General features: G+C 54.0%; 1 protein-coding gene across 1 annotated transcript in view; it reads left to right on the plus strand.

Moving 5' to 3' along the window:
• Positions 1-18,697, plus strand: part of EMSY (EMSY transcriptional repressor, BRCA2 interacting) — a 55,794-nt gene that overhangs the window by 23,696 nt on the left and 13,401 nt on the right. Inside the window, exons 8-12 of the mRNA XM_073661535.1 lie at positions 12,592-12,843; positions 14,470-14,619; positions 15,807-15,977; positions 16,643-16,779; positions 17,041-17,209. Of these exons, the coding sequence (XP_073517636.1) occupies positions 12,592-12,843; positions 14,470-14,619; positions 15,807-15,977; positions 16,643-16,779; positions 17,041-17,209 (879 nt within the window). The remainder of the gene's footprint in view (positions 1-12,591; positions 12,844-14,469; positions 14,620-15,806; positions 15,978-16,642; positions 16,780-17,040; positions 17,210-18,697) is intronic.

Consider the following 18,697-nt stretch of genomic DNA (forward strand, 5'->3'; position numbering starts at 1 on the left):
CCTCCGCACATGTCACCGGTGAAAATCACATTCTCCAAACCTGCCACCCAGACCACGAACACGTCCACGCAGAAGGTGAGTGTCCACACCGCATTGGTCCTCTCCCCTAAATGTCTTGTGCCTGACACACTAGGCGCTGCTTCCGCTCCATTTCTTAGGGTCCTGAATGAACCAGACACTTTTTTTTTTCTGGCTTAAAGGACAATACAAAGATACGCAAGAAGAAAGATTCTTGATGAATCTCTTCCCCTTATTATCCTAAAAATGGAATTGTATGTATTACCACATCAGACCAGGAGAGGGCAGCAATGAGCTGTGAACTTTGAGAGCTGTAGTCAAGCCGGGCGTTCACGTTAGATGTATGTCGGCCCACAGCCTGATGGGTGCAGGGGGGCCCTCGCCTGATGGGTGCAGGGGGGCCCTCGCCTGATGGGTGCAGGGGGGCCCACAGCCTGATGGGTGCAGGGGGGCCCACAGCCTGATGGGTGCAGGGGGGCCCACAGCCTGATGGGTGCAGGGGGGCCCACAGCCTGATGGGTGCAGGGGGGCCCACAGCCTGATGGGTGCAGGGGGGCCCACAGCCTGATGGGTGCAGGGGGGCCCACAGCCTGATGCCCGGAGAGGGAACCATCTGGCAGTTCTGTGAATTTTATTTGGCAAAGTTTAGCAGTTTTCAAATATTCTAGGAATTGTCATTCCTGTTCTGTGTGCTGTTAGTAAAAAACAAACAAACAAAAAAAAAAAAACCTCCATCAATTCTTCGACTGAAACCAATTTTTTTTTGCAAGCTTTTCAATTTTTCTTTTATTACATTTATTGAATATTTTCATTATTTATTTGTATTACAATTTTTATTTAATATTTTTTATTTATTGAATTTTATTTTAATCGTTACAATTATTTTTTCTATTGAATTTATTTACTGTTACATTTATTGGATTTTATTTAAATCATTTATTACATTTACTAGTTTTATTTACATTCTTATTGAATTATTTATTTTTATTTATTGCATGTATTTACTTTTTTTTTATTTATTTTTTTATTGAATTTATTTTTAAAGCAAAAAAAGTTTTTAGTTTATGATCACAACTTTTCTAGGCTGTAGAACAAAGGTTCCCAGTTGTTTTTAGTGAACAGGGTAAAAACAAAACCCAAATGATTTTTTTTTTTTTATATCTTTTACTCTACTTTTAAATTTTGATTCCCAGTTATTATTTATTAATAATAATAATAAATAATAACTGGGAATCAAAATTTAAAAGTAGAGTAAAAGATAAAAAAAAAAAAAAAATAATAATAATATTATTATTTTTTTTTTTTTTAAATTTTGGCAAAATGAATGACTTCATTCAAAACGACGCGAGCAGAGGTGTTGGCGCTTCGTAGCTTTTCTGACGGCGTTCTGCTTTCCCTCCATGACAGGTGATCATTGTTACAACCTCCCCGAGCTCCACGTTTGTCCCGAACATTTTATCCAAGTCTCATAACTATGCAGCTGTCACCAAGCTGGTCCCCACCTCCGTCATCACCTCCACCACGCAGAAGCCGGCGGTGGTGGCCACCGCGGCCCATTACTCAGCTCTCACCACCAGCAGCAGCGGTGGCACCTCCACATCGGCGTCCACAGGAAGCATCGCCGTCACCACCGTGGTGTCTTCAACGCCATCCCTTGTCATGTCCACCATGGCGCAAAGTAAGACGCACATCTACTGTTTCATTAATCTAACTCTGCTCCCAAATGTGAATTTCCACCATGACACCCCGACCGCACCATCATTCTGTGCTGAAACATTCAGAAATGCATATTTCTAGGTGTTGATGTCTCGCCTACTTAATTATAGTTGCGTGATAAGATTTGGTTCCCTGCAGCCACCACTAGGGGGAGCTCAGAAGCTTACTGATGACGCAGAATGAACAGCAGAGAGGAGCCGGTGATGTGGCAGGGCAGAATGTCAGAGAGCTCTGAGTAGCACTGACCAGTAGTGATTTGCGACTGTTTGACAGCTTTATTACATGTGAGGAATGTCTTTCTTACACATTCCTCACATGTAATAAAACTGTCAAACAGTTGCAAATCATGCACACGGGAGCGATTCAACCATATCACCGAGCAGCTGTAAATACTCAGTGCTCGGCCCGAGCATACTCGGCGAAAGGGTTAACAGAACATACTCACTCATCACTACTGACCAGCAATGTAGCAAGCTTGAGTAGGTCAAGAGACTTGCTGTGGTGATTTAGCAGAGCCCAGCAATGTAGCAGGTTTCAGCAGGTCCTGAGTAGTACTGACCAGCAATGTAGCAGAGCTTATAAGGTTAGAACACCTCTCTGTAGGGATGTAGCAGAGCTGGGCAGGTCGAGAGACCTCTCTGTAGGGATGTAGCAGAGCTGGGCTTGTCACTAGACTACGCTGTAGGGATGTAGCAGAGCTGGGCTTGTCACTAGACTACGCTGTAGGGATGTAGCAGAGCTGGGCTTGTCACTAGACTACGCTGTAGGGATGTAGCAGAGCTGGGCTTGTCACTAGACTACGCTGTAGGGATGTAGCAGAGCTGGGCTTGTCACTAGACTACGCTGTAGGGATGTAGCAGAGCTGGGCTTGTCACTAGACTACGCTGTAGGGATGTAGCAGAGCTGGGCTTGTCCCTAGACTACGCTGTAGGGATGTAGCAGAGCTGGGCTTGTCCCTAGACTACGCTGTAGGGATGTAGCAGAGCTGGGCTTGTCCCTAGACTACGCTGTAGGGATGTAGCAGAGCTGGGCTTGTCCCTAGACTACGCTGTAGGGATGTAGCAGAGCTGGGCTTGTCCCTAGACTACGCTGTAGGGATGTAGCAGAGCTGGGCTTGTCCCTAGACTACGCTGTAGGGATGTAGCAGAGCTGGGCTTGTCCCTAGACTACGCTGTAGGGATGTAGCAGAGCTGGGCTTGTCCCTAGACTACGCTGTAGGGATGTAGCAGAGCTGGGCTTGTCCCTAGACTACGCTGTAGGGATGTAGCAGAGCTGGGCTTGTCCCTAGACTACGCTGTAGGGATGTAGCAGAGCTGGGCTTGTCCCTAGACTACGCTGTAGGGATGTAGCAGAGCTGGGCTTGTCCCTAGACTACGCTGTAGGGATGTAGCAGAGCTGGGCTTGTCCCTAGACTACGCTGTAGGGATGTAGCAGAGCTGGGCTTGTCCCTAGACTACGCTGTAGGGATGTAGCAGAGCTGGGCTTGTCCCTAGACTACGCTGTAGGGATGTAGCAGAGCTGGGCTTGTCCCTAGACTACGCTGTAGGGATGTAGCAGAGCTGGGCTTGTCCCTAGACTACGCTGTAGGGATGTAGCAGAGCTGGGCTTGTCCCTAGACTACGCTGTAGGGATGTAGCAGAGCTGGGCTTGTCCCTAGACTACGCTGTAGGGATGTAGCAGAGCTGGGCTTGTCCCTAGACTACGCTGTAGGGATGTAGCAGAGCTGGGCTTGTCCCTAGACTACGCTGTAGGGATGTAGCAGAGCTGGGCTTGTCCCTAGACTACGCTGTAGGGATGTAGCAGAGCTGGGCTTGTCCCTAGACTACGCTGTAGGGATGTAGCAGAGCTGGGCTTGTCCCTAGACTACGCTGTAGGGATGTAGCAGAGCTGGGCTTGTCCCTAGACTACGCTGTAGGGATGTAGCAGAGCTGGGCTTGTCCCTAGACTACGCTGTAGGGATGTAGCAGAGCTGGGCTTGTCCCTAGACTACGCTGTAGGGATGTAGCAGAGCTGGGCTTGTCCCTAGACTACGCTGTAGGGATGTAGCAGAGCTGGGCTTGTCCCTAGACTACGCTGTAGGGATGTAGCAGAGCTGGGCTTGTCCCTAGACTACGCTGTAGGGATGTAGCAGAGCTGGGCTTGTCCCTAGACTACGCTGTAGGGATGTAGCAGAGCTGGGCTTGTCCCTAGACTACGCTGTAGGGATGTAGCAGAGCTGGGCTTGTCCCTAGACTACGCTGTAGGGATGTAGCAGAGCTGGGCTTGTCCCTAGACTACGCTGTAGGGATGTAGCAGAGCTGGGCTTGTCCCTAGACTACGCTGTAGGGATGTAGCAGAGCTGGGCTTGTCCCTAGACTACGCTGTAGGGATGTAGCAGAGCTGGGCTTGTCCCTAGACTACGCTGTAGGGATGTAGCAGAGCTGGGCTTGTCCCTAGACTACGCTGTAGGGATGTAGCAGAGCTGGGCTTGTCCCTAGACTACGCTGTAGGGATGTAGCAGAGCTGGGCTTGTCCCTAGACTACGCTGTAGGGATGTAGCAGAGCTGGGCTTGTCCCTAGACTACGCTGTAGGGATGTAGCAGAGCTGGGCTTGTCCCTAGACTACGCTGTAGGGATGTAGCAGAGCTGGGCTTGTCCCTAGACTACGCTGTAGGGATGTAGCAGAGCTGGGCTTGTCCCTAGACTACGCTGTAGGGATGTAGCAGAGCTGGGCTTGTCCCTAGACTACGCTGTAGGGATGTAGCAGAGCTGGGCTTGTCCCTAGACTACGCTGTAGGGATGTAGCAGAGCTGGGCTTGTCCCTAGACTACGCTGTAGGGATGTAGCAGAGCTGGGCTTGTCCCTAGACTACGCTGTAGGGATGTAGCAGAGCTGGGCTTGTCCCTAGACTACGCTGTAGGGATGTAGCAGAGCTGGGCTTGTCCCTAGACTACGCTGTAGGGATGTAGCAGAGCTGGGCTTGTCCCTAGACTACGCTGTAGGGATGTAGCAGAGCTGGGCTTGTCCCTAGACTACGCTGTAGGGATGTAGCAGAGCTGGGCTTGTCCCTAGACTACGCTGTAGGGATGTAGCAGAGCTGGGCTTGTCCCTAGACTACGCTGTAGGGATGTAGCAGAGCTGGGCTTGTCCCTAGACTACGCTGTAGGGATGTAGCAGAGCTGGGCTTGTCCCTAGACTACGCTGTAGGGATGTAGCAGAGCTGGGCTTGTCCCTAGACTACGCTGTAGGGATGTAGCAGAGCTGGGCTTGTCCCTAGACTACGCTGTAGGGATGTAGCAGAGCTGGGCTTGTCCCTAGACTACGCTGTAGGGATGTAGCAGAGCTGGGCTTGTCCCTAGACTACGCTGTAGGGATGTAGCAGAGCTGGGCTTGTCCCTAGACTACGCTGTAGGGATGTAGCAGAGCTGGGCTTGTCCCTAGACTACGCTGTAGGGATGTAGCAGAGCTGGGCTTGTCCCTAGACTACGCTGTAGGGATGTAGCAGAGCTGGGCTTGTCCCTAGACTACGCTGTAGGGATGTAGCAGAGCTGGGCTTGTCCCTAGACTACGCTGTAGGGATGTAGCAGAGCTGGGCTTGTCCCTAGACTACGCTGTAGGGATGTAGCAGAGCTGGGCTTGTCCCTAGACTACGCTGTAGGGATGTAGCAGAGCTGGGCTTGTCCCTAGACTACGCTGTAGGGATGTAGCAGAGCTGGGCTTGTCCCTAGACTACGCTGTAGGGATGTAGCAGAGCTGGGCTTGTCCCTAGACTACGCTGTAGGGATGTAGCAGAGCTGGGCTTGTCCCTAGACTACGCTGTAGGGATGTAGCAGAGCTGGGCTTGTCCCTAGACTACGCTGTAGGGATGTAGCAGAGCTGGGCTTGTCCCTAGACTACGCTGTAGGGATGTAGCAGAGCTGGGCTTGTCCCTAGACTACGCTGTAGGGATGTAGCAGAGCTGGGCTTGTCCCTAGACTACGCTGTAGGGATGTAGCAGAGCTGGGCTTGTCCCTAGACTACGCTGTAGGGATGTAGCAGAGCTGGGCTTGTCCCTAGACTACGCTGTAGGGATGTAGCAGAGCTGGGCTTGTCCCTAGACTACGCTGTAGGGATGTAGCAGAGCTGGGCTTGTCCCTAGACTACGCTGTAGGGATGTAGCAGAGCTGGGCTTGTCCCTAGACTACGCTGTAGGGATGTAGCAGAGCTGGGCTTGTCCCTAGACTACGCTGTAGGGATGTAGCAGAGCTGGGCTTGTCCCTAGACTACGCTGTAGGGATGTAGCAGAGCTGGGCTTGTCCCTAGACTACGCTGTAGGGATGTAGCAGAGCTGGGCTTGTCCCTAGACTACGCTGTAGGGATGTAGCAGAGCTGGGCTTGTCCCTAGACTACGCTGTAGGGATGTAGCAGAGCTGGGCTTGTCCCTAGACTACGCTGTAGGGATGTAGCAGAGCTGGGCTTGTCCCTAGACTACGCTGTAGGGATGTAGCAGAGCTGGGCTTGTCCCTAGACTACGCTGTAGGGATGTAGCAGAGCTGGGCTTGTCCCTAGACTACGCTGTAGGGATGTAGCAGAGCTGGGCTTGTCCCTAGACTACGCTGTAGGGATGTAGCAGAGCTGGGCTTGTCCCTAGACTACGCTGTAGGGATGTAGCAGAGCTGGGCTTGTCCCTAGACTACGCTGTAGGGATGTAGCAGAGCTGGGCTTGTCCCTAGACTACGCTGTAGGGATGTAGCAGAGCTGGGCTTGTCCCTAGACTACGCTGTAGGGATGTAGCAGAGCTGGGCTTGTCCCTAGACTACGCTGTAGGGATGTAGCAGAGCTGGGCTTGTCCCTAGACTACGCTGTAGGGATGTAGCAGAGCTGGGCTTGTCCCTAGACTACGCTGTAGGGATGTAGCAGAGCTGGGCTTGTCCCTAGACTACGCTGTAGGGATGTAGCAGAGCTGGGCTTGTCCCTAGACTACGCTGTAGGGATGTAGCAGAGCTGGGCTTGTCCCTAGACTACGCTGTAGGGATGTAGCAGAGCTGGGCTTGTCCCTAGACTACGCTGTAGGGATGTAGCAGAGCTGGGCTTGTCCCTAGACTACGCTGTAGGGATGTAGCAGAGCTGGGCTTGTCCCTAGACTACGCTGTAGGGATGTAGCAGAGCTGGGCTTGTCCCTAGACTACGCTGTAGGGATGTAGCAGAGCTGGGCTTGTCCCTAGACTACGCTGTAGGGATGTAGCAGAGCTGGGCTTGTCCCTAGACTACGCTGTAGGGATGTAGCAGAGCTGGGCTTGTCCCTAGACTACGCTGTAGGGATGTAGCAGAGCTGGGCTTGTCCCTAGACTACGCTGTAGGGATGTAGCAGAGCTGGGCTTGTCCCTAGACTACGCTGTAGGGATGTAGCAGAGCTGGGCTTGTCCCTAGACTACGCTGTAGGGATGTAGCAGAGCTGGGCTTGTCCCTAGACTACGCTGTAGGGATGTAGCAGAGCTGGGCTTGTCCCTAGACTACGCTGTAGGGATGTAGCAGAGCTGGGCTTGTCCCTAGACTACGCTGTAGGGATGTAGCAGAGCTGGGCTTGTCCCTAGACTACGCTGTAGGGATGTAGCAGAGCTGGGCTTGTCCCTAGACTACGCTGTAGGGATGTAGCAGAGCTGGGCTTGTCCCTAGACTACGCTGTAGGGATGTAGCAGAGCTGGGCTTGTCCCTAGACTACGCTGTAGGGATGTAGCAGAGCTGGGCTTGTCCCTAGACTACGCTGTAGGGATGTAGCAGAGCTGGGCTTGTCCCTAGACTACGCTGTAGGGATGTAGCAGAGCTGGGCTTGTCCCTAGACTACGCTGTAGGGATGTAGCAGAGCTGGGCTTGTCCCTAGACTACGCTGTAGGGATGTAGCAGAGCTGGGCTTGTCCCTAGACTACGCTGTAGGGATGTAGCAGAGCTGGGCTTGTCCCTAGACTACGCTGTAGGGATGTAGCAGAGCTGGGCTTGTCCCTAGACTACGCTGTAGGGATGTAGCAGAGCTGGGCTTGTCCCTAGACTACGCTGTAGGGATGTAGCAGAGCTGGGCTTGTCCCTAGACTACGCTGTAGGGATGTAGCAGAGCTGGGCTTGTCCCTAGACTACGCTGTAGGGATGTAGCAGAGCTGGGCTTGTCCCTAGACTACGCTGTAGGGATGTAGCAGAGCTGGGCTTGTCCCTAGACTACGCTGTAGGGATGTAGCAGAGCTGGGCTTGTCCCTAGACTACGCTGTAGGGATGTAGCAGAGCTGGGCTTGTCCCTAGACTACGCTGTAGGGATGTAGCAGAGCTGGGCTTGTCCCTAGACTACGCTGTAGGGATGTAGCAGAGCTGGGCTTGTCCCTAGACTACGCTGTAGGGATGTAGCAGAGCTGGGCTTGTCCCTAGACTACGCTGTAGGGATGTAGCAGAGCTGGGCTTGTCCCTAGACTACGCTGTAGGGATGTAGCAGAGCTGGGCTTGTCCCTAGACTACGCTGTAGGGATGTAGCAGAGCTGGGCTTGTCCCTAGACTACGCTGTAGGGATGTAGCAGAGCTGGGCTTGTCCCTAGACTACGCTGTAGGGATGTAGCAGAGCTGGGCTTGTCCCTAGACTACGCTGTAGGGATGTAGCAGAGCTGGGCTTGTCCCTAGACTACGCTGTAGGGATGTAGCAGAGCTGGGCTTGTCCCTAGACTACGCTGTAGGGATGTAGCAGAGCTGGGCTTGTCCCTAGACTACGCTGTAGGGATGTAGCAGAGCTGGGCTTGTCCCTAGACTACGCTGTAGGGATGTAGCAGAGCTGGGCTTGTCCCTAGACTACGCTGTAGGGATGTAGCAGAGCTGGGCTTGTCCCTAGACTACGCTGTAGGGATGTAGCAGAGCTGGGCTTGTCCCTAGACTACGCTGTAGGGATGTAGCAGAGCTGGGCTTGTCCCTAGACTACGCTGTAGGGATGTAGCAGAGCTGGGCTTGTCCCTAGACTACGCTGTAGGGATGTAGCAGAGCTGGGCTTGTCCCTAGACTACGCTGTAGGGATGTAGCAGAGCTGGGCTTGTCCCTAGACTACGCTGTAGGGATGTAGCAGAGCTGGGCTTGTCCCTAGACTACGCTGTAGGGATGTAGCAGAGCTGGGCTTGTCCCTAGACTACGCTGTAGGGATGTAGCAGAGCTGGGCTTGTCCCTAGACTACGCTGTAGGGATGTAGCAGAGCTGGGCTTGTCCCTAGACTACGCTGTAGGGATGTAGCAGAGCTGGGCTTGTCCCTAGACTACGCTGTAGGGATGTAGCAGAGCTGGGCTTGTCCCTAGACTACGCTGTAGGGATGTAGCAGAGCTGGGCTTGTCCCTAGACTACGCTGTAGGGATGTAGCAGAGCTGGGCTTGTCCCTAGACTACGCTGTAGGGATGTAGCAGAGCTGGGCTTGTCCCTAGACTACGCTGTAGGGATGTAGCAGAGCTGGGCTTGTCCCTAGACTACGCTGTAGGGATGTAGCAGAGCTGGGCTTGTCCCTAGACTACGCTGTAGGGATGTAGCAGAGCTGGGCTTGTCCCTAGACTACGCTGTAGGGATGTAGCAGAGCTGGGCTTGTCCCTAGACTACGCTGTAGGGATGTAGCAGAGCTGGGCTTGTCCCTAGACTACGCTGTAGGGATGTAGCAGAGCTGGGCTTGTCCCTAGACTACGCTGTAGGGATGTAGCAGAGCTGGGCTTGTCCCTAGACTACGCTGTAGGGATGTAGCAGAGCTGGGCTTGTCCCTAGACTACGCTGTAGGGATGTAGCAGAGCTGGGCTTGTCCCTAGACTACGCTGTAGGGATGTAGCAGAGCTGGGCTTGTCCCTAGACTACGCTGTAGGGATGTAGCAGAGCTGGGCTTGTCCCTAGACTACGCTGTAGGGATGTAGCAGAGCTGGGCTTGTCCCTAGACTACGCTGTAGGGATGTAGCAGAGCTGGGCTTGTCCCTAGACTACGCTGTAGGGATGTAGCAGAGCTGGGCTTGTCCCTAGACTACGCTGTAGGGATGTAGCAGAGCTGGGCTTGTCCCTAGACTACGCTGTAGGGATGTAGCAGAGCTGGGCTTGTCCCTAGACTACGCTGTAGGGATGTAGCAGAGCTGGGCTTGTCCCTAGACTACGCTGTAGGGATGTAGCAGAGCTGGGCTTGTCCCTAGACTACGCTGTAGGGATGTAGCAGAGCTGGGCTTGTCCCTAGACTACGCTGTAGGGATGTAGCAGAGCTGGGCTTGTCCCTAGACTACGCTGTAGGGATGTAGCAGAGCTGGGCTTGTCCCTAGACTACGCTGTAGGGATGTAGCAGAGCTGGGCTTGTCCCTAGACTACGCTGTAGGGATGTAGCAGAGCTGGGCTTGTCCCTAGACTACGCTGTAGGGATGTAGCAGAGCTGGGCTTGTCCCTAGACTACGCTGTAGGGATGTAGCAGAGCTGGGCTTGTCCCTAGACTACGCTGTAGGGATGTAGCAGAGCTGGGCTTGTCCCTAGACTACGCTGTAGGGATGTAGCAGAGCTGGGCTTGTCCCTAGACTACGCTGTAGGGATGTAGCAGAGCTGGGCTTGTCCCTAGACTACGCTGTAGGGATGTAGCAGAGCTGGGCTTGTCCCTAGACTACGCTGTAGGGATGTAGCAGAGCTGGGCTTGTCCCTAGACTACGCTGTAGGGATGTAGCAGAGCTGGGCTTGTCCCTAGACTACGCTGTAGGGATGTAGCAGAGCTGGGCTTGTCCCTAGACTACGCTGTAGGGATGTAGCAGAGCTGGGCTTGTCCCTAGACTACGCTGTAGGGATGTAGCAGAGCTGGGCTTGTCCCTAGACTACGCTGTAGGGATGTAGCAGAGCTGGGCTTGTCCCTAGACTACGCTGTAGGGATGTAGCAGAGCTGGGCTTGTCCCTAGACTACGCTGTAGGGATGTAGCAGAGCTGGGCTTGTCCCTAGACTACGCTGTAGGGATGTAGCAGAGCTGGGCTTGTCCCTAGACTACGCTGTAGGGATGTAGCAGAGCTGGGCTTGTCCCTAGACTACGCTGTAGGGATGTAGCAGAGCTGGGCTTGTCCCTAGACTACGCTGTAGGGATGTAGCAGAGCTGGGCTTGTCCCTAGACTACGCTGTAGGGATGTAGCAGAGCTGGGCTTGTCCCTAGACTACGCTGTAGGGATGTAGCAGAGCTGGGCTTGTCCCTAGACTACGCTGTAGGGATGTAGCAGAGCTGGGCTTGTCCCTAGACTACGCTGTAGGGATGTAGCAGAGCTGGGCTTGTCCCTAGACTACGCTGTAGGGATGTAGCAGAGCTGGGCTTGTCCCTAGACTACGCTGTAGGGATGTAGCAGAGCTGGGCTTGTCCCTAGACTACGCTGTAGGGATGTAGCAGAGCTGGGCTTGTCCCTAGACTACGCTGTAGGGATGTAGCAGAGCTGGGCTTGTCCCTAGACTACGCTGTAGGGATGTAGCAGAGCTGGGCTTGTCCCTAGACTACGCTGTAGGGATGTAGCAGAGCTGGGCTTGTCCCTAGACTACGCTGTAGGGATGTAGCAGAGCTGGGCTTGTCCCTAGACTACGCTGTAGGGATGTAGCAGAGCTGGGCTTGTCCCTAGACTACGCTGTAGGGATGTAGCAGAGCTGGGCTTGTCCCTAGACTACGCTGTAGGGATGTAGCAGAGCTGGGCTTGTCCCTAGACTACGCTGTAGGGATGTAGCAGAGCTGGGCTTGTCCCTAGACTACGCTGTAGGGATGTAGCAGAGCTGGGCTTGTCCCTAGACTACGCTGTAGGGATGTAGCAGAGCTGGGCTTGTCCCTAGACTACGCTGTAGGGATGTAGCAGAGCTGGGCTTGTCCCTAGACTACGCTGTAGGGATGTAGCAGAGCTGGGCTTGTCCCTAGACTACGCTGTAGGGATGTAGCAGAGCTGGGCTTGTCCCTAGACTACGCTGTAGGGATGTAGCAGAGCTGGGCTTGTCCCTAGACTACGCTGTAGGGATGTAGCAGAGCTGGGCTTGTCCCTAGACTACGCTGTAGGGATGTAGCAGAGCTGGGCTTGTCCCTAGACTACGCTGTAGGGATGTAGCAGAGCTGGGCTTGTCCCTAGGCTACGCTGTAGGGATGTAGCGGAGCTGGGCTTGTCCCTAGGCTACGCTGTAGGGATGTAGCGGAGCTGGGCTTGTCCCTAGGCTACGCTGTAGGGATGTAGCGGAGCTGGGCTTGTCCCTAGGCTACGCTGTAGGGATGTAGCGGAGCTGGGCTTGTCCCTAGGCTACGCTGTAGGGATGTAGCGGAGCTGGGCTTGTCCCTAGGCTACGCTGTAGGGATGTAGCGGAGCTGGGCTTGTCCCTAGGCTACGCTGTAGCAATGAGCAGTGCCCAGGGATATAGCAGAGTTGATTAGGTCTGGGGATCACTAGCAATGGAGCAGAGTCCAGCGAAGTAGCAGGACTTGTTAGGTCAGATGCCTCACAGTAGGTGGGTAGCAGCCGGATATGCTGGGGGGCGCTGTAACCAGGATGGAGTAACAATTAAACCTGGAGCTTGATATAATATTATGCAGAAATCTTTGGAGCGCCCTCTAGTGTTGATTACTGAAAACCAGAAATGTATCAAGTAACTGTCTATGCAGGGGATTCGGTGCTCTGTTTCAGAAAAACTGAATTTGGCTTGTATGAAAGAGATGCGCCTGGGGAGACATGATAATCATATGTTGTAGGGAGAAGAAAACTAGGGGAGTCACCGGTAGAGAAGGATCTGGGTTACTTGTAGTTCGCAGATTAATATTGAATTCTGATAATCAGCAGCTTCTAAGGCCGGCGGGATATTGTCATGTATTACAAGCTCTATGTTGGGGGCACAGGGGCGAATACGACCATTTACGTGTTACCTTTGTGGATCAGGTGTCTCAACCTCCACAGTGAAAGCCGCGTCCAACAGACTCCCCTCCCCGAAGAGCCTGCTAGCGTCTCCCGGCCAAATCCTTGCACAGTTTCCCAAGCAATACCAACAGTCGCCAAAACACCAGATCCATCAGATCACACAGCAGGCGCCTCCGCTGGCACAGCCGTCCGCCTTGTCCCACCCGGCTCCTACCCCACAGCAGCAGATGCCCCCGGGGCTCAAACCCACCATACAGATCAAGCAGGAGTCCGGTGAGTACAAATTCATCTTGTGCTGCGTGGAAAATAGGGGAGAGGAAGGGGATGGAGCTGCAGCAAATAGGGGAGGAGCTGAGTAGAGGGGGCGAAGGTCAGCAACTGCAGTATATAAGAGGGGAGAAGAGGGGGATACAACTGCAGTATATAGGAGGGGAGAAGAGGGGGATACTACTGCAGTATATAGGAGGGGAGAAGAGGGGGATACAACTGCAGTATATAGGAGGGAGAAGAGGGGGATGCAACTGCAGTTAATAGGAGGGGAGAAGAGGGGGATACAACTGCAGTATATAGGAGGGGAGAAGAGGGGGATACAACTAGTATATAGGAGGGGAGAAGAGGGGATGCAACTGCAGTTAATAGGAGGGAGAAGAGGGGGATACAACTGCAGTATATAGGAGGGGAGAAGAGGGGGATGCAACTGTAGTATATAGGAGGGGAGAAGAGGGGGATGCAACTGCAGTTAATAGGAGGGGAGAAGAGGGGGATGCAACTGCAGTTAATAGGAGGGGAGAAGAGGGGGATGCAACTGCAGTATATAGGAGGGGAGAAGAGGGGGATGCAACTGCAGTATATAGGAGGGGAGAAGAGGGGGATACTACTGCAGTATATAGGAGGGGAGAAGAGGGGGATGCAACTGTAGTATATAGGAGGGGAGAAGAGGGGGATGCAACTGCAGTTAATAGGAGGGGAGAAGAGGGGGATGCAACTGCAGTTAATAGGAGGGGAGAAGAGGGGGATGCAACTGCAGTTAATAGGAGGGGAGAAGAGGGGGATGCAACTGCAGTATATAGGAGGGGAGAAGAGGGGGATGCAACTGCAGTATATAGGAGGGGAGAAGAGGGGGGATACTACTGCAGTATATAGGAGGGGAGAAGAGGGGGATGCAACTGTAGTATATAGGAGGGGAGAAGAGGGGGATGCAACTGCAGTATATAGGAGGGGAGAAGAGGGGGATGCAACTGCAGTATATAGGAGGGGAGAAGAGGGGGATGCAACTGCAGTTAATAGGAGGGGAGAAGAGGGGGATACAACTGCAGTATATAGGAGGGGAGAAGAGGGGGATGCAACTGCAGTTAATTGGAGGGGAGAAGAGGGGATGCAACTGCAGTTAATTGGAGGGGAGAAGAGGGGGATGCAACTGCAGTATATAGGAGGGGAGAAGAGGGGGATACAACTGTAGTATATAGGAGGGGAGAAGAGGGGATACAACTGCAGTATATAGGAGGGGAGAAGAGGGGGATGCAACTGCAGTATATAGGAGGGGAGAAGAGGGGGATGCAACTGCAGTATATAGGAGGGGAGAAGAGGGGGATGCAACTGCAGTATATAGGAGGGGAGAAGAGGGGGATACAGCTGCAGTATATAGGAGGGGAGAAGAGGGGGATACAACTGCAGTATATAGGAGGGGAGAAGACGGGGCTGCAGCTGTTTTAAATTATTGGTTGCAGTAAGTAATAAGGAGATGGGGGGGCTGCAGTATCTTGGTGTTTCAGCTAATGGATTGAGGGGGAGGGAATATGGCGGGGAGGCATCTTCTTATCTCCGGACTCCGCAGCTCTGTGATGGTCGCCTACTCGCCAACCATTGCTCATTTTACTTTTCTTTTTTATTATACTTCAGGTGTCAAAATAATCACACAACAAGTGCAGCCGAGCAAGATCCTCCCGAAACCAATGTCTGCCGCACTGCCAAACAGCAGCAACACCCCGATCATGGTGGTCAGCAGCAACGGGGCGATAATGACCACCAAGCTGGTCACCACTCCCAGTGGTAAGTGTTCGCTGCTCCTGCATTACACCACATCCACCGCCGCAGGGGCGAGACCCCAGAGCTGAAGCGTGACCCCCGGAGCAGGTGTGCGGTGAGGAGACCTGCACTAGTGAGCTCTTATGTGAAAGAAGCGGGAGCCTGGCCTGTCAGGCCGCCCTCACCCTGGGCGGGAGCCTGGCCTGTCAGGCCGCCCTCACCCTGGGCGGGAGCCTGGCCTGTCAGGCCGCCCTCACCCTGGGCGGGAGCCTGGCCTGTCAGGCCGCCCTCACCCTGGGCGGGAGCCTGGCCTGTCAGGCCGCCCTCACCCTGGGCGGGAGCCTGGCCTGTCAGGCCGCCCTCACCCTGGGCGGGAGCCTGACCTGTCAGGCCGCCCTCACCCTGGGCGGGAGCCTGGCCTGTCAGGCCGCCCTCACCCTGGGCGGGAGCCTGGCCTGTCAGGCCGCCCTCACCCTGGGCGGGAGCCTGGCCTGTCAGGCCGCCCTCACCCTGGGCGGGAGCCTGGCCTGTCAGGCCGCCCTCACCCTGGGCGGGAGCCTGGCCTGTCAGGCCGCCCTCACCCTGGGCGGGAGCCTGGCCTGTCAGGCCGCCCTCACCCTGGGCGGGAGCCTGGCCTGTCAGGCCGCCCTCACCCTGGGCGGGAGCCTGGCCTGTCAGGCCGCCCTCACCCTGGGCGGGAGCCTGGCCTGTCAGGCCGCCCTCACCCTGGGCGGGAGCCTGGCCTGTCAGGCCGCCCTCACCCTGGGCGGGAGCCTGGCCTGTCAGGCCGCCCTCACCCTGGGCGGGAGCCTGGCCTGTCAGGCCGCCCTCACCCTGGGCGGGAGCCTGGCCTGTCAGGCCGCCCTCACCCTGGGCGGGAGCCTGGCCTGTCAGGCCGCCCTCACCCTGGGCGGGAGCCTGGCCTGTCAGGCCGCCCTCACCCTGGGCGGGAGCCTGGCCTGTCAGGCCGCCCTCACCCTGGGCGGGAGCCTGGCCTGTCAGGCCGCCCTCACCCTGGGCGGGAGCCTGGCCTGTCAGGCCGCCCTCACCCTGGGCGGGAGCCTGGCCTGTCAGGCCGCCCTTGCCTGCGCCTACGTTTGTCAGGTTGCCCATCAGGCGTTTTAATTGGTATCTGGCACAAGTAGCTGCTGATGACGTCGTATAACCTGGAGAGCTGAGTTTCTGTTGCTTTGTACACCTTCTATCCTCAGGGACACAGGCCACGTACACGCGTCCGGCTGTCAGCTCAGCGCTCGGGGCTCGTATGGCGGCTACCCCAGGTGCAACGTATGTGAAGACCACCAGTGGAAGTATCATCACCGTGGTGCCAAAGTCACTGGCTACACTGGGGGGCAAGATCATCAGCAGCAACATTGTATCTGGTGAGCATGGGGGGCAGGAGGGGGCTCGCGTATGCGTGCAGGGGTGGAGGGGGGCAGGAGGGGGCTCGCGTATGTGTGGAGGGGGGCAGGAGGGGGCTCGCGTGGGCGAAGTAGGAGGCCTGCGTATGCATGCGGGAAGGGCAGGAGGCGGCTCGGTGGGAGGGCATGGGGGGTGGCAGACAGTTTGTTACAATTGTGATATTGGGTATTAGGGAAGACATGTCGGCGGCACAAACCTTTTATCTTGCCCTTACTAGGTGTCGGGCCCCCGCTGGCTGCGGCCTGCCTTGCAGGGGCCCCCGCTGGCTGCGGCCTGCCTTGCAGGGGCCCCCGCTGGCTGCGGCCTGCCTTGCAGGGGCCCCCGCTGGCTGCGGCCTGCCTTGCAGGGGCCCCCGCTGGCTGCGGCCTGCCTTGCAGGGGCCCCCGCTGGCTGCGGCCTGCCTTGCAGGGGCCCCCGCTGGCTGCGGCCTGCCTTGCAGGGGCCCCCGCTGGCTGCGGCCTGCCTTGCACGGGCCCCCGCTGGCTGCGGCCTGCCTTGCACGGGCCCCCGTGAATGCTCTGCGGCCGCTTTATAAAGTGTCAGTAATCGAATCCTCGTCTGTTCCAGTAATATAATATTTAGCCGGGCGACTTGCATGTCGTAACCCGTCACTTTTTTCCTAAAGGTACAACCACAAAGATCACCACCATCCCTATGACGTCTAAACCAAATGTCATCGTGGTGCAAAAAACGACCGGCAAAGGCACAACTATCCAGGGGATCCCGGGGAAAAACGTGGTGACGACACTGCTGAATGCAGGGGTAGGTGCAGCGGGTCTCGTGGTCACGGCTTCCAGATGGAGCAGAGGGTTGATCTCGGAGCTGATATATTGAGGGCAGGGAGGATCGTGCTGGACAGATTTACTACTGTGATGGCAAAATTAATCCTGTGCCAAAAGTACCAAGTGTCCTCCAGCAGAGGAGAAATTAGGGAAAATGGTTCTGCTCTCTGCGTGTCGTCACCAAAGGAAAGGACGAAAGCAAATGCCGGGCAGATTGGAAACGATTGTTTTATTATTCTAGGGTGATAAAGCTCTCCAGGCCATGCCACCGGGCACAAAGCCGGCAATCATCACCGCCACCCGGCCCATCACCAAGATGATCGTCACACAGCCCAAGGGCATCAGCTCAGCCGTGCAGCCGGCGACCAAGATCATCCCCACCAAAATAGTGTACGGACAGCAGGGAAAACCCAGGTACTGAGATGCTCCCCATCTCCTGCTCACATGTCTGGTAAAAGTCTCTACAATCATTACATCTGATCCTGAGTTACATCCTGTATTATACTCCAGAGCTGCACTCACTATTCTGCTGGTGCAGTCACTGTGTACATACATTACATTACTGATCCTGAGTTACATCCTGTATTATACTCCAGAGCTGCACTCACTATTCTGCTGGTGCAGTCACTGTGTACATACATTACATTACTGATCCTGAGTTACCTCCTGTATTATACTCCAGATCTGCACTCACTATTCTGCTGGTGCAGTCACTGTGTACATACATTACATTACTGATCCTGAGTTACATCCTGTATTATACCCCAGAGCTGCACTCACTATTCTGCTGGTGCAGTCACTGTGTACATACATTACATTACTGATCCTGAGTTACATCCTGTATTATACTCCAGAGCTGCACTCACTATTCTGCTGGTGCAGTCACTGTGTACATACATTACATTACTGATCCTGAGTTACATCCTGTATTATACTCCAGAGCTGCACTCACTATTCTGCTGGTGCAGTCACTGTGTACATACATTACATTACTGATCCTGAGTTACATCCTGTATTATACCCCAGAGCTGCACTCACTATTCTGCTGGTGCAGTCACTGTGTATATACAGTACATTACTGATCCTGAGTTACATCCTGTATTATACTCCAGAGCTGCACTCACTATTCTGCTGGTGCAGTCACTGTGTACATACATTACATTACTGATCCTGAGTTACATCCTGTATTATACTCCAGAGCTGCACTCACTATTCTGCTGGTGCAGTCACTGTGTACATACATTACATTACTGATCCTGTACTGATCCTGAGTTACCTCCTGTATTATACTCCAGAGCTGCACTCACTATTCTGCTGGTGCAGTCACTGTGTACATACATTACATTACTGATCCTGAGTTACATCCTGTATTATACTCCAGAGCTGCACTCACTATTCTGCTGGTGCAGTCACTGTGTACATACATTACATTACTGATCCTGAGTTACTTCCAGTATTATACTCCAGAGCTGCACTCACTATTCTGCTGGTGCAGTCACTGTGTACATACATTACATTACTGATCCTTAGTTACATCCTGTATTATACTCCAGAGCTGCACTCACTATTCTGCTGGTGCAGTCACTGTGTACATACATTACATTACTGATCCTGAGTTACCTCCTGTATTATACACCAGAGCTGCACTCACTAATTCTGCTGGTGCAGTCACTGTGTACATACATTACATTACTGATCCTGAGTTACCTCCTGTATTATACCCCAGAGCTGCGCTCACTATTCTGCTGGTGCAGTCACTGTGTACATACATTACATTACTGATCCTGAGTTACATCCTGTATTATACTCCAGAGCTGCACTCACTATTCTGCTGGTGCAGTCACTGTGTACATACATTACATTACTGATCCTTAGTTACATCCTGTATTATACTCCAG

The sequence above is a fragment of the Phyllobates terribilis genome, unplaced genomic scaffold (assembly GCF_046119375.1).
Source record: "Phyllobates terribilis strain yellow unplaced genomic scaffold, ASM4611937v1 Scaffold_2__4_contigs__length_985480577, whole genome shotgun sequence".
Lineage (NCBI taxonomy): Eukaryota > Metazoa > Chordata > Amphibia > Anura > Dendrobatidae > Phyllobates > Phyllobates terribilis.